At 39.2% G+C, this 15,137-nt stretch overlaps 1 protein-coding gene across 3 annotated transcripts in view; it reads right to left on the bottom strand.

The window, feature by feature from the left end:
• The window catches only part of PTPRG (protein tyrosine phosphatase receptor type G), a 926,569-nt gene that overhangs the window by 324,887 nt on the left and 586,545 nt on the right, over positions 1–15,137 (bottom strand). For all 3 annotated transcript variants that reach the window (XM_066245729.1, XM_066245728.1, XM_066245730.1), the window contains exon 4: positions 14,907–15,055. In XM_066245729.1, the coding sequence (XP_066101826.1) occupies positions 14,907–15,055 (149 nt within the window). The remainder of the gene's footprint in view (positions 1–14,906; positions 15,056–15,137) is intronic.

Raw genomic sequence — 15,137 nt, forward strand, 5'->3', positions numbered from 1 at the left:
TGTGGGGTGGGGAAAAAAGATCAAAAAGCGATAGGAGAGTCTGAATGAGGCACTACATGCAAAATATAAGACTCCTGTCGCTGGCAGGTGGGCTCAGCGGTAGAGCGTCACCATGTGGAGGTCTCAGGTTCGATTCCCAGTCACAGCACACAGGAAAAGCGCCCATCTGCTTCTCCACCCTTCCCTCTCCCCTTTTTCTCTATTTCTCTCTTCCCCTCCCACAGCCAAAGCTCCATTGGAGCAAAGTTGGCCTGGGTGCTAAGGATGGCTCCATGGCCTTGGCCTCAGGTGCTAGAATAACTCAGATTGCAACAGAGCAACACCCCAGATGGGCAGACCATCGCCCTCTGGTGGGCATGCCAGGTGGATCCTAGTCAGGTGCGTGTGGGAGTCTGTCTGCCGCTCCCACTTCTCACTTCGAAAAAATACAAAAACAACAACAAAAAAACACACACAGGCACAAAAAAAAAGACTCCTAAATATACACAGTTTCATGTGCACTTTCAGGGATTTATTAGTCTGATATTAGTAACTTTTCATCCTTGTGGGCAAAAGAAATTATTATTATTACAGTCAGCCTCTGAATTTATATAAAAAGCCACTAAATTATATTTTCATATAATACCAAACCAATTAACTTCATATGGTACCCGGAACATTCAAATTCATGAAAGTAAAAACAGACAGAGGAAGCTGTAACCCAGATAACTTTAGTTTTGAGATGAAACATCCTGGCTAACTGACCACCAATTATATCCCACCAATCAGATGTGAAAGCCAAGACAGCATATTTTACATAAACAGTATAATATACATATAAATACAGAGATTTTTAAAAAGAGATTTCCAGATTCTTTTGAAAATGCCAGAAGTTCTAACTAATGTTGGTTTATATTCCAAAATGTCAACAAACCAAATGTAATTTTAGATAATTCCTACCTTTCACCATCACATCACATGGCTAATGCTTAGAGAACCTGAGTTCATCCCAAATATATGCTGTGAACATAGCTGTGATATTTATTACAGAAGAGGGGGGGTGAGGGGCCAAAATGTTCAATAACAGGTGTTGCTGGAATAATTGGTCACATCCACACCATGAGGAGAAGGAAAAAAATTATTGATCACCTACTATGTGACACTAAACTAGGCACTATATAAATATACTTTTAGTTCCTCCAAAAATTCTCATCAGGTAGGTGTTAGTATTGAATATCAGCTCACAGATAAGAGAACAAGTTAAATAGATGTCCCAAATTTCACAACTAATAATAAACCCTAGTAAGCTGGCTCAGAGCTCAAGCTATACAACACTATAAGTATCATGATGTAGATAACTGCTTACTAGCAATGGAAGATTCTATCCTCTAGTTGAAATGAGCCTATAAAACTATGTTGGTAAACTGCCATTTCTAAAGAGTGCTATGTGTTTGCAGGAAAAACACATACTTTACAGAAAAAAACATGTACTTCTTCTTAGCTCGTATATTGTTTGAATTACATAATTCATAATCTAATTATATAATAATTTGGGGGCAATTCATAATTACATAGTGAATATCTATTACTTTGATAATCAAAACACTGAAACCATTTACATTTTGAGAAAAAATTATTTTATGCTTTCATACGCCACCTTTGTACTTTTTTTCTGCTTAGAAAAAATAAGGTCTTACAAACGAAATTAGATCCATTATTCCGTTATTTCTTCCCTAATCTTAAAGTAAAATGTATTAATTGTAAAAACTTTGTAAAATTCAGCAAGATACAAGTAAAAAAGTTAGATTTTATTTTAAAAAATGTGAAGACTATTACAAATATGGAAAATATACTATGTGTACTGATAAAGTAGGCTGCAATCACATTCATTTTGGTACTGATTATACTTTTACTGCCCTTACTCCCATTCAAATACTGGAAAAAAACAGATCAAACTGTCAACAGAGACAACTCTGTGATGAGTATAAAATGGCATCAACACTCAGATTCTTGGCTCTAATAATTTCTTTTCTTCTTCTTCTTTTTTTTTTTTTTTATTCAGTGAGAGGAGAGGCAGAGACAGATTTCCACATGTGCCCTGACCAGGATCCACCTGGAAAGCCCACTAGGGAGTAATGCTCTGCCCATCTGGGACTTGCTCCATAGCTCAGCAACCAAGCTCTTCTTAGCACCTGAGGTGGAGGATATGGAGCTATCCTTAGCTCCCAGGGCCAACTCGTTCCAGTTGAGCCATGGTTGCAGGTGAGGAAGAGAGAGAGAAAAGTGAGAGGGGGAGGGGTAGAAAAGCAGATGGTCATTTCTCTTGAGTGTCCTGACCAGAAATTGAACCCAGGACATCCACACGCCAGGCTGATACTCTACCACTGAGCCAACCAGCCAGGGCTGGCTCTAATAATTTCTACAAAGACAACTTTAAGCTCTACTAAAATTTTTATCAGGATGACTCTCTTACCTTAGTTTTCTTATCTAAAAAATAGAGATCCTAGTTGTTAACAGCTGTTTTTGTAAAAAGATGTTTTCATAAGTGATAATTAAATGGCATAACACATGTAGAGTGCTCTAAGTTCACATGTTAAGTACTGTTGGAAAAAAAAACTCTTATTGTTATCCCAGGAGTTATCTTGATAGAAGAACTATGGGGGAATATTATTTCCCGACACCTGATTCAGGAGGTCCCCAGGGCACTGAAAAAATGGGACTCTGAAATATGTCTCTTGAATTATATGAAGGAGAGAAGTCCTGGTAAGCACCTGCTGCTGGCCAGGGGATTGTGCCCGTGTTGTAACCAGTTTCTTTATAAAGGCTACTTTTATAGGTCCTGGTTCCACTCTGGTCACCCCAAAACTAAGTTGATTTCTTCTTCCGCAAGAATCCCTTCAAAAATACCAAGACCCACTGTCACACTATCTCTGTATATCACTACTCTTTCCAAGCACCTGCTCTCTAGATGAGGCACAAAACCTGTGTGCCTTCTAGAATTAACTTCTCTGCTCCCTGTCTGTACTCTCCTCACAAGGTAACAGCCCTCCTTCTTCAAGAAGCATCCTGGCCATGCCCACACTGTGTCCTCTCAGTTCACCTCCCATGCATCTTATTCAAGTGAGGCCTTGCTCTCTGCTCCCTATCAGTGGAGCAGGATCTGATGAGTTTTATAATGTGCACAATAAAGATGAAACTTTCATTTTGCTTTTCCCTTATATTAGATTTGATGAAGCAGCAGTTCCTGAGTTCAACTGCTGAAATTTCAGGCACTTTTTAGATTAATTTGGTTTCCCTCAATCATTCAAAGATACTGACCTACTGGAAAGAAGGGGCAACACCTCCCTAGTCTACAACTCTATTGCTCCACCCCAAATGCAGTTCCTGCTTAAATCGCGGGGTTCTAGTAAACTCTGGGGAGAAAATACGGAGACTGGGCACAGTGGGTAGGCCTAGTGCTTTAAGAATACATAGCATTTTACTTGAACATGGAAAATGGACTGTCAAGTAAGAGATTTTGTTTTCTGTTTGTGTGTTTTTCCCTTTTTTTTTTTTTAGCCAGTAATAAGGAATGAATCAAAACTACTTAATTTAGTTTAAAAAGAAAATGCTCACTTGATTGTGATTTAAATCCTCGTTTAGGTTCATTCTGCTGGCCTCTTAGGTGCCAGAAAACCAGGGGGCTTGTTTTTTCTTTTTTATTATGAAATTCCCAAATGCTGATCACAATGCCTAGTTTTCAATGAACACAGGAGAAGGTGCTGTCCAGACGGATGAGGGTGGGGCACTGGAGCAGCTTCCAGTGAAAGAATCTGCAGAAAAATGCAGCGAACAATCCCCAGGGCTCCTTCTGTAGCTCATGAATGAAACTGATCAACTCAATGTAACATTTCCAAAGGCGCGCCTTTTAACTCTGCAACAGTAATTGCTTATGTGCATATTAACAGCTCTCAAAAACCTGGACCTCATACTAATTGGAACAATCTGTCTTGCTATGTAGCTGTAATGGCTGTTAATACAAGCTACACTCCAGAAGAACAGACCTTAAAAAGATCATTTTGCTAGCTGCACGACTAACCCTCAGCCTGAGGATGAATGTGTTTATTTAGGAGTAACTAATTTGTTTGAGTCTATCACATCCTTAATACAAGAAGTAGTTTTTGGGGAGGAGTTTCCTTCTTTAAACATCCCTTTTATGAATGAATGATAGGTTTCCCTTCTCAGGGATTACAGTTCCTTGCCTTCTAACCACAGAGACAAGAAGATGAAGAAAGAACATAACCATGTTGGTTTCCTAATATGTATCGCTGGTTACCCTTTTATGGGGCTGTCTCCATCAGCAGCCCATATGCAGCAGTGAATAGGAGACCCCACTCTCCTCCAGGAGATAACAAGCAATGTATGTAAGTGGGAGGAGGAGTTGTGTTAATAAACAAGTAAATAAATTAGTAAGTAATTTCAAAAAGTGATGGGTGATATGAAAAAGATGAAACTGGGGTGACAGGAAGGAAAGTGGCTGGTGGTCAAGGGAGATGACATGCAATGTTCTAATGAGTAGGATTTGGAAAGGAATGAGCCTTTAAGAAGGGATGGGGGCTTGTGAAACAGCAAGTAAAAATGCGACAGAGCATGGGTGGTGGGAGAGTTAGGAGCAAGACCAAGGGGGCCTTGAAGAGTGAAGATCTTTGGATTTAGTCAACCTGTGATTAGAAACTACTAGAAGATTTAAAGAAAGGGAAAGTGCAATGCAATTCACGTATTTCAAACTTTGGTTCCTGGGTAAGAAGTGAATTGTGGGGTAAAAACAAATGGTTTTGTGGCCGTGGCTGGTTGGGTCAGTGTAGCACATTGACTTGGCATGCAGACCTCCAGGGTTCGATTCTCAGTAAGGAGGGACAACCATCTGCTTCTTCAAACCCTCCCTCCCCCCCACCCCCCCACCTCCCCGCTCCTGTTCTCCGCAGCCATGGATCCACTGAATATAGCACGTGGGCCCCAGGCGCTAAGGAGGGTTCCATGGAGACTCTGCTTCAAGCATTAAAAATAGCTCAGTTGCAAGCATGGCCCCAGATGGGCAGAGAATTGGCCCCAGATGGGGGTCGCCCATTAGATCCCGGTTGGGGTGCATGTGGGAGTCTGTCTCTGTATCTCCCCTCCTCTCACTCACTCACTAAATAAATAAATAAATAAACAAATAAATGAATAAAAGAAATGGGTTTAGAATCTATTGAATATATGATGCTGATGGCTAGAACTAGGGTGGAAAAGGGAAAAGTGGAAAGAAGTGGGTGGATGGAGGACCTGCCGCCTAATGTAAGAAGAGGATGTGGACATAGTACTAACCGCTGACTGATGAACTCAGATTTATCACGTACTGTTCCAAGTACTCCACATCAATTAATTCAAAGTCAGCCTTCAAGATAGGGGTTTGTTTTATTCATTGTTTAATCATTTTGCTATGTTACATTCTCCTTTAGTGTATAATATTATGTAAGAAAAATTGATATGTAATACATATTTCAAAAATATATTTAGAATATTACACAATCAAAAACTTAAAAGAAATGTAACAATTAAATGCAATATTATAAAATATTACAGATTGGTCAATTATCCTTGATTTTCCCTCCGTGATTTTTTTAAAATAAAAAAATACAAGATTTCTCACCTAAGATAACATCACTTATCACACCTATCTTGATTAACATGTTCTTCCCTCAAAACAATCAGAATTCAATTCCTTCCCACCACATTGCCCTCTGGCTCCAGCCACCATCATCTTTCTTGAAACACTGCCACCATTTTCTGATTTCAGTGTCCATAGGCATTTCCTATGCTAAAGTGCAGCCAGAGGGATCCTTCTAACATCTAAGACAGATAATGTCACTTCTGCTATGAATATGCCAAGGGCTTGCCATCTCTCCCAGGGTAAAAGCCACACAGCTTCCCATGGTCCACAAGGCTGTATATCATCAGAACCTTGAATGCTTTGCCAAATGCATTCCTATCACTCAGCCCTTTGCTTGCTAATAGAGCAGGCTGGCATCTGCCTCAGGGCCTTAGCACCTGCTGAAATAAAAGTTCCTTGAGGCTAGGGCAGTTTGTGTCAAGGAACTGGTAACCAATTAAATGAGCAAACACCACTGATAATTTAGAAATTGAGAGGCCTGTAAGGAAGTAATCTAAATACTCTACAGAGCACCAGGGCATGGAAAAGGGCTCTCCACTGAACTATTTGGGGCACCATTGTAATGTATTTGTATATTTATTCAACATGTGATTGGAAACCATTATGTGCTCACCTCATCATTAGTCTCTCAGAATAAACAAATGAAACATGGCCAGCTGAGTTTGGGAGATTCCAGGTTAATGAAAATTAAGCAGGTCGCTCTATTGAAATAGTTCTTAAAAATTTTACTGTTAGCTCAAAATCAATTTTTTGGCAAGTTTCTTCTCTATATATATTTAGCATGATCTGGACCCACAGTCTGCGTATTTCAGGAGAGCAGCCACTGGTGGCAGGGCTCTGGGCATTTAAAATGTGGCCAGTTTCAATTTTAATACAATGACTATAAAATCCAGGGCAGAGTCAAAGACAATACAGAAAAAGAAATGTGAAATGTCCTGATAATAACTTTTGATTTTGATTATATGTTGAAAAAGTAGTATTTCAGTGTATTAGGGTAAAAATAGATTATTAAAATTAATTAAACTTTAATTGATTTTAAGACAATTATATAACAAAAATTGTTTAAAATAAATTCTTAAGTCAAATCAAATCATTTGTTTCTTTTTATCCCATATAATGTGGCTATTAAAAATTTTAAATCACAATATATGATTCACATTATATTTTCTCTTGTGATTAAACTAGACTGAAGTGCTCACTGCAGATAAACATTCAGTGTTTCCCACAGACACCTCCAGGCTGAGAACTGAGAGCATCTTCTCTTCCCCTCCTCGCCCTTCTCTATGCTTTACTATTGGTTGAACCTTCTCTGAACAATTGAAGCTCTTTGATTTTTTTTCTTTCCTGTTAACACAATAAACAACAGTTAAGCTTCCAATAAAAATTATTTCTACTGCATTGGTGAAACTGAGCCAACTTAAACTGATGATAAGAAAAACAAAGAAATCAATTACCAAATAAAAAAAGTGCCAGTTTCAGATTATGGAGACACTGGAGCCTAAATTCTGGAATACTAACAGCAAACCTCAGCCACGCCAATTAGTTGTCTAGAAGCTCAGTCATCCCATCCTTAAGATGGGTATTGTAAAAGCACCTGTCTACGAGGCTGGTGAGAAAATGAAATGAGGTAACATCTGGAACATTCCTGACACAAGTACGCTTGTTACATGTTGACTAAAATAGTATCATTACAGCAGTCAGAACAGCCAGCACCACTCCAACGCCATACCTGCCACCCTAAGCCTTCTCATTGGTCGTCTGAAGGCCCCTGTTTCTACATTGAGAATTATCTCTAATTTAACCTTTTAAGAACTTCATCTGCTTGTCTGTAATTCTTAGTACGATTCAGTTATCCACATGCCGCTTGTCAGTGGCACACCGACAGACAGCCCCGAGCCAAGTTCACAACCAAGTGTGCCTGAGTGTGACAAGGAAAGGCAGGCAGCACCGAGACTCACCACTACAGGAACCAAGGCTGCTTTCAGCTCCCAAGACCAGTTCTCTGGCTTTGTACAAGGCGCTAACGTCACCACTGAGCAAATTCTAATAACTGGGCCTCCTCACACGTTCTTCTTAATTAATATAGGACAGACACATAAAAAACATCAGCCAGAAGGAAATTAAATACTTCACTAGTAAAAGGATAAAACACTCCACTTTAAAATGGAATCTATGTTTCAATAAAGTCATTAATTAAATTTCAACCAATTCCCTTGCCACTTGATGGAAGTCACTGCAATGGTAAACACCACTACGACACCACAAAATGCCAAACGCCAGATAACCACAGAACAACCTCTAACACTTCCAGCGTTCCTTGAGGGGAAGGACAAGCAAAACTGACACACTGTTTGAACTTCATCCACAAAGGATACTGTATGTACAAAGCAATGTTTCAAAGAAGCTGTCAATTAAATTCCGGGACATTAAGTAAAACACAAGGCAAGGCAAAAGAAAACATGATGTTGCAAAAAGCTATTTTTAATCGAAAGTGCTCGATCTTCCTACGATGACAGTTATCTCTAATGACTAAGCAAGATTTATCAAGTTCACAAAGACACTACACGATTGTTCTGTGGACAAGCCAAGTTGGTTTTACAATTTTCAAGATCATTAAAATCAAAATCATCATCAGTGTCCTCTGAAAACATTTACTTGAACAGAACTCTACTTCTTACAAGGAATAAGGACTATAAAAGAAAAGGAGAAAGTTATAAGCATCCTTTCCAAATGACTGATAGTACTAACTTACATGAAAATAGGAGATGAGTAGTGGTCACACAAGTTTGGATAAACTCAGAGTTAAAAAAAAGATAAACATAATTCTTCAATGGAGAACTCTTCGAAGCCCTTAACATGCCAATGTATAAAATAAATCTTCAAGTCTGAATTCATTGCCAGCAGAACAGAAGGGTTACATAAAGCAGTGGTAGCCGAACTGAACATTTAGTCAATCAGTGCTCTAGAGCAGGCATGGCCAACACTGGCCATGTAATGAGTTTATGAGGCCTGTGATTAAATTTTTAATACTCTCCGCTACTTTAAAATCTCAGCTACTCAGAAGCGGAAGCATCTTTGATTATTGGAAATAGAGATATATAAGAAGATACTGATATTTGGAAAAGAATTCCACGTGTGACTAATCTAGGGTTAACTTCCAATAATTGGTCGAATGTATTCATGATACGTCTTTATTTTTTAAAAAGATTCCATTATAAAGATTTACAACTTTTGTACTCATCTGTACTCGATATGAACTGTTTGACGTTTAGCGGTGATGTGAAACCCACATTCTTTTAGGTGGAGTTTGCCAGTGTGTACCCAAGGTCAAACAATTCGTTATTTTTGTGGTCAAGTGTGCTGAATCAAGTGGCATTGTAGCATAGACAATAGCTGCAGTTGATAACTGAAAACGTGTCCAGGCTGTTTGTAAAACGAAATAATTGTTTTATTTATGATATAACCCCTTCAAGCTCATTTTATTAATTAAATATTGTTTCGATTGATTGCGATACAGTTTGGATATTTATACAGTATATAATTATATTTTTATTAAAGTATATTTTTATTAAAATAATATTGTATATTAAAATTTTTTTCACTCACATTTATTCATAAACAAATTACATAATAAAATTTTGTTTACTTAAACAAATCATTTTTGTATTTAACACTTTTTAATTTTAATATTTCCTCCAGCCCATGAAAAGTTTTCTTTCTAATCTGGCCCGGGGGCAAAAACTGTTGGCCACGCCTGCCCTAGAATCTCTGGCTGAACTGGTCCACATGTGAGTTGTTGTGTAGGAGCCTACATGCTTGCATCAGTGTAGACAAGGTGACACTGTGTGGCGTGTCACAAGGGCATGAGCTTCCCTGGGAGAGGGAAGGCCTATGCAGGTCATCTGGGACACAAGCTGGAAGTCTAATACAAGCTTATCATCTAACCAGAATATAACAAAAGCTTTGGAAGAAGCAAGATCCATTTTATAAAACTAAAAGCACATCATTAGTGTCAGCTGGGCAGGAAGGTAGGAGCTGGGGAAGACAGGAGAATACAGGAGCAGTGCAAGGGAACACACCCAAAGAAGTCAGTACAGAACACACCTGCACACCCACACAGAATGGTAAAATGGAAACGAATCACAGAAAAGGTCCGCTAAAGACTAGAAACTTCTTGCTCCTAAACAAACGTTGACTAAGAATTTCCACAACAGAACAGACACACCAACAATCACATGTAGCCTATTCCAGAGACAAATACTTCAGTGTGCCCGTGTCATGGCTGCAACTCACCCATGCTCTTTGGGACATCAGTCAGTGCTGCCACGCTATGAAACCGGTTTTTAAAACATTAAATCCATAAATCCTATACCAGTAATTATGAAATCTCAAAAGCTTCTAGGCCAAAGGTGTTTTGTTACTGTTTTTATTTATGATTTTAGTGCAAAAAGTAATTCAGCGGTAAAACCTGATGTGAAATTATTTAAAATTTTGATATTTCCGACTTAGTGCGACTATTCATCTGCATGCTGCAGAAATATTAAAGTACTCAAGGGGTAGAGTCCCAGACCTACTATGTGCCCTCTGAAATATACCGTATATTTCACTCCCTAAGATGCACTTTTCCCCCAAAAAATGGAGAGAAAAATGCCCATGCGTCTTAGGGAGCGAAAGATACGGTATTTTATTTTAACACACCATTTGGTTCAGAATTTTTTTTCCTTATTTTCCTCTTAAAACTTTAGGTGTCTTGCGGTTAGGTGCGTCTTATGAAGTGAAAAATATGGTATATGACATATGCATATAATACCTTTCTAGAAAAGAGATTCTGAGTTCTAAATCATCTGGCCTCAGGGTTTCAGCTAAGGGACTGTAGACCTGTACCATATGGTAATGTGTAGTTGGTATATATTAAGAAAAATGTCTTTGCCTCTATTCACTTACTTAGATGCTCTAAACAGCACTGAAATGAACCAGCTGTGAGTTTCACTGCAAAGGGCAAACACAGTAAATTTGGATCATTTAAGCTTATTGAGGACTTCAACTCATAAAACACCAATAAGTCTGAATCAACTCCTGTGATCTCTTATTGTAATAAATAAGATTTTAATTACCTGAGACAAACAAGCATGCAACGAACCTGCACTTTAATGGGGCTCTCTGAGGTTTTACATGGAGATTTTTCTTTGCATTAACTCCAACTTCAGTCATTAGTGGAAACACCACATGACAATTTCTATTTAGTGTCACACGAATATTTCCTTGAGTTAGCAAGCGCAGAAAAGAGAATGAGTAAGAAATAGGGAGAAGATTCAGGATAGGATAGGAGCCATACTAACAACTGGTTCAGATAACACAAATTCGAACAGTCAAGCAAGAACTCAAATAGGACCTCACTGTTTAATCACTAGGAGAGCCTCAGCCTCCTGACTTCAGGATACAGAAGGAGTCTGTAAAGTCTCTTTTGTTAGGAAAGTAAGGGGTGGGCATTTGGGCGGACCATTATCCTGCCTACCAAAACCCACAGATAACTTTTTATTCCTCAAATATACCAAGTATAACTGGCTTCAGGGCCTTTGCATATCCCTGTTCTATAGGCAGGCTCCAATTACTCTCTTAATTTTAATAAATACCATTTAATAAATATCTTATATCTTAATAAACAGCTGCCTCCATAGAGGTCTTTTAACTCATGAAAAAAAATGTCCCTCTTTCAGGGATTAAATCACAACTGATATTTATACAGCTATTTACATGACTGCATGTTCAGTTTCTGGGTCATGACTAGATCTGTAAATAACCTTATAGGTAGGAATGCTGTCCTGCAGGGTTACCTTTGTGAGAGAGACAGAGAGAGGGACAGATAGGGACAGATAGGATGGGAGAGAGATGACAAGCATCAATTCTTCACTGTGGCACCTTAGTTGTTCATTGATTGCTCTCTCATATCTTGACCAGGGGCCCACAGCAGAGCAAGTGACCCCTTCCTCAAGCCAGTGACCTTGGGCTTCAAGCCAGCGATCATGGGGTCATGTCTATGATCCCATGCTCAAGCTGGCGACCTCAGGGTTTCAAACCTGGGTCCTCCGCGTCCAAGTCTAGCGCTCTATCCTGTGTGCCACTGCCTGGTCAGGCCTGCAGGGTTACCTTTGTAACCCAGTACCTAGATGACAAAAGGTGCACAAGAAAAAGTGGTTGCAAGGCAAGAAATTAAGTTGAATAATAGGAGGGGGGACATCTGAGGGTCCAGATTGGGTCTAGTCTCCCACGTAAAGCTTGTAGTCCTAATTTCTCTTCTAGCTTCCACTGAGCTGTAAAATGATGGCTATGGGAGGGCTTTGGTTTTATTTCCACAGGACATTTATTTTTGTATTAAACTGGATATTTTAAGTGTAGGAACTACAACACCAAGTCTAGGATGTCAGCCAGGAAGATGTGGAGAGGCCTAATTTCTGGATGGAAGCAAAGTTGTAGATGACCTAAAAAAATCGCTGGGAACCAGGCAAAATCTATAAAATTGGGTTTGTTGCCGTTTACCCCCAGGAAGCAGATCCAGATCCTTGGGGCCTATGCTTACAATTCCACCTGCAGGGTTGGTGCACAGTAGCACTGCTTAAACACCCAACACATAATTTTATCTCGGGGGGGATCGAAAGGAACCAGGCCCCACATTGCTGTCCCCCAGAAACAAGGTACATTTCCTCTCTCAGAACCTCAAGAGTATGGAACGACTTCTCAAACAATGAGTCCTCACCACTCAACTGTACTTGAAATGATGTCACAGAAAGAAAGGAAGGTCCAGTTCTACCAAACATGCTTTCGGCACTCCAGAGACTCACAACTATGACATTTGGAGCAGTGTCATTCTGTCGTGGGGGCTGTTAAATGAACTGGGATTTTCAGCAACACCCCTGACCTCTACCCACTAGGTGTCCGTAGCTTACTAATGTCCACGATAGTGACAACCAAAATTCTCCCCACACAACGTGTAATGTCCTCGATGGGGTTAATTCCTCAAAAAACAAATAAACAAACAAAAAAACAAAGAAAAACAAACAAAAAAACCAATGTAGTAAAATGGAAAACATTAAACCAAGTCTGAGATGTTCAAATAGTGCAAAAATCTCAGGAAAAGCTGGTATTAATAAAGAGCTCTAATAAAGCAATTTTAATACAAAGTATTACAGATATGTTTTAGCCAAAAGTAAACAATTTTTCTGAACATATTTTGAAGTTAAATTTGACCCCATTACCTTTGATTTTTGAAATTCAAGTTTCTCTAAGTATATCCACTAAGTAATTTAACATGTTTATCACTTAAAAAAAAGCTATGAACTAGATGGGATTGGATGAAAAACCCAATTAATATAAGCAGCCTTATCAAGTGACATTATTTAAAAGAAATAAACTCAAACAACTTGATCAAGCAGTAAGTTTGGGTATCGGAGCTGCCATCTCTCTTTAGCTGTTGAATTTCATGGCACTCTTTGAGTAAAAGAAAACCAAAATATTCAGTTAAAGTAATGTTTCCAAAAGAAAATGCATCTAGTCCATGCATTTTTCCAGAACCAAACAAGAGGAGGAAACAGGCCATCCCGGAATAAGTAGAGGTGATTAGGGAAAAGCTAGTCGCCTGCTCCAGAGTTCCTTTCCAAGGCAGTGCCAAGATAAGTTTCAAACTCTTAAGCACAGGCCTTTTATCCAGAACAATATTTACTGAATAAATGGCAACACAATTCTAAGATAAAGAGGCTTTGGAACAAAGCTAGTTGGATACAAACTATCCCCTACACTCAACTGCCCATGGGAACCAGTCAGCAAAAACAGAATGGAAAACCCAACCTTAAAAAATCATGTAATTTTGCTTCTAGGAATCAAGTTTTCCAAGCATAAATAAAGCTAAGACTTCTAAGAAATGATTCATTCAATTTAAAAGGAGGAGGAGAGTCCATTAAGTAGAAACCCTACTCATGAGAAGTAATCAGTGTGAGCAGGACAGGAAGTCGCAAAGATGGGTGAATTTCAGTACATAAAACTTTGATAATGAGAATTTCTCAGCTAAACAAGAAAAAATATGAAGCACTTTCACACAGTAGTTATAACTAGTTTCCCTGCAATCATGGATAAGAAACAAATCTATATGAATATGTTGGTCTGCATAAACAAATACTGCTGATTTTTCTGATCTTGTGAACACCCTTACCTAAGTTACAAGGACGCCTACAGGGTCCATCAATGGGCTTGAGGAGCTAATGTGAGTGATGACATGCTATAAATTATGTGCAAAACTGCACATGCATGTATTTTCTCCATGGAGGGAAGGGTCTCCAGTATTCAGATTATCAAAGCATGTCATGACTTAACAGAAGTCTCACCATGCTAAGGGTTATTACTCCGTATTAGAGTCTAATCATAGCCTTGAATGCAGATGTTCCATTCTCCCACAACCTGGAAAGCTGACCAGAGGAGGAACCAAATAAAAACAAACGTGTCTGTCCCAACAAAAGAATAACTATATCCTGGTCATTATTAAAGGTTCGCAATGGCAGGGGTGTTCTGTCCCCATCCAACATGAATAGAGGAGTTTGGAGATTTGCATTTTCCCCCTTCCTCCTTCAGCAAGAAGACAAGCAACTAATGCACCCAGATGGTTTTTCTGTCTAGCAGTATGTATATTTCAAAAAAACTGACACAGAGTCAAAATGTTACCATCCATCCCAGCAAACTTAACAGGGAGTCATACCACGGATGGCCACAGCTCTTTATTTTTAACAGCTGATGGGAGCAAAGGAACCTAGAACAGCTTTCCTACTGAGGGAAGGTTCTGAGACTGTTCTTCATGTAACAACCCACTTTTCTCTATTCCAAAAGGCAAAAATGGAGTCACATGAGTTTGATACAAAATTGAAGGTTTAGAAAGCAGGGTTTCTGAAATGGACATAGAAGAGAAACTATGTCAAGTGAAACAGGTGCTTGAAAATCATTGACCAGACCTGACTATTCAATCCTTGATGTCTGTGACGATGGCACGCTTCTCCAGTTAAACAAAGTCGAGAAACTTGAGGATGGACATTCACCTGTCATGCTGGACACAAAAGATTTCCAAAGACAAAGGTAGGGACGGTACAAATTTGGTTTGCAAAATGACTAGAGCTAAAGATAAAGCATCCCATGAACGTAAAGAGCCAAAGCACAGTGACCAAACGACATCTAGAGATCTAAGTTTCGTTTCTCTCACCTCGACAGGGAAGCGGCGGCCACTGATGCTGTGTTCGGAGCCTGCAGAGCCATTGCTGTGGCCCCAGTGGAACTCGACCTTCTCAGCTTTGAATCTCCCGGGCAGGCCAGCACCACTGACAAAATAGTCGTCTTTTAGAAGGATAGCAACTGTGTGAAATGGAAGGGGAGAGACACAAAGTGAGTTTCTAAACTAAACATCAAAGACATCTTCTGTTGCTTCAGATAAAGT

This window comes from Saccopteryx bilineata, chromosome 10 (assembly GCF_036850765.1).
Source record: "Saccopteryx bilineata isolate mSacBil1 chromosome 10, mSacBil1_pri_phased_curated, whole genome shotgun sequence".
Taxonomy (NCBI): domain Eukaryota; kingdom Metazoa; phylum Chordata; class Mammalia; order Chiroptera; family Emballonuridae; genus Saccopteryx; species Saccopteryx bilineata.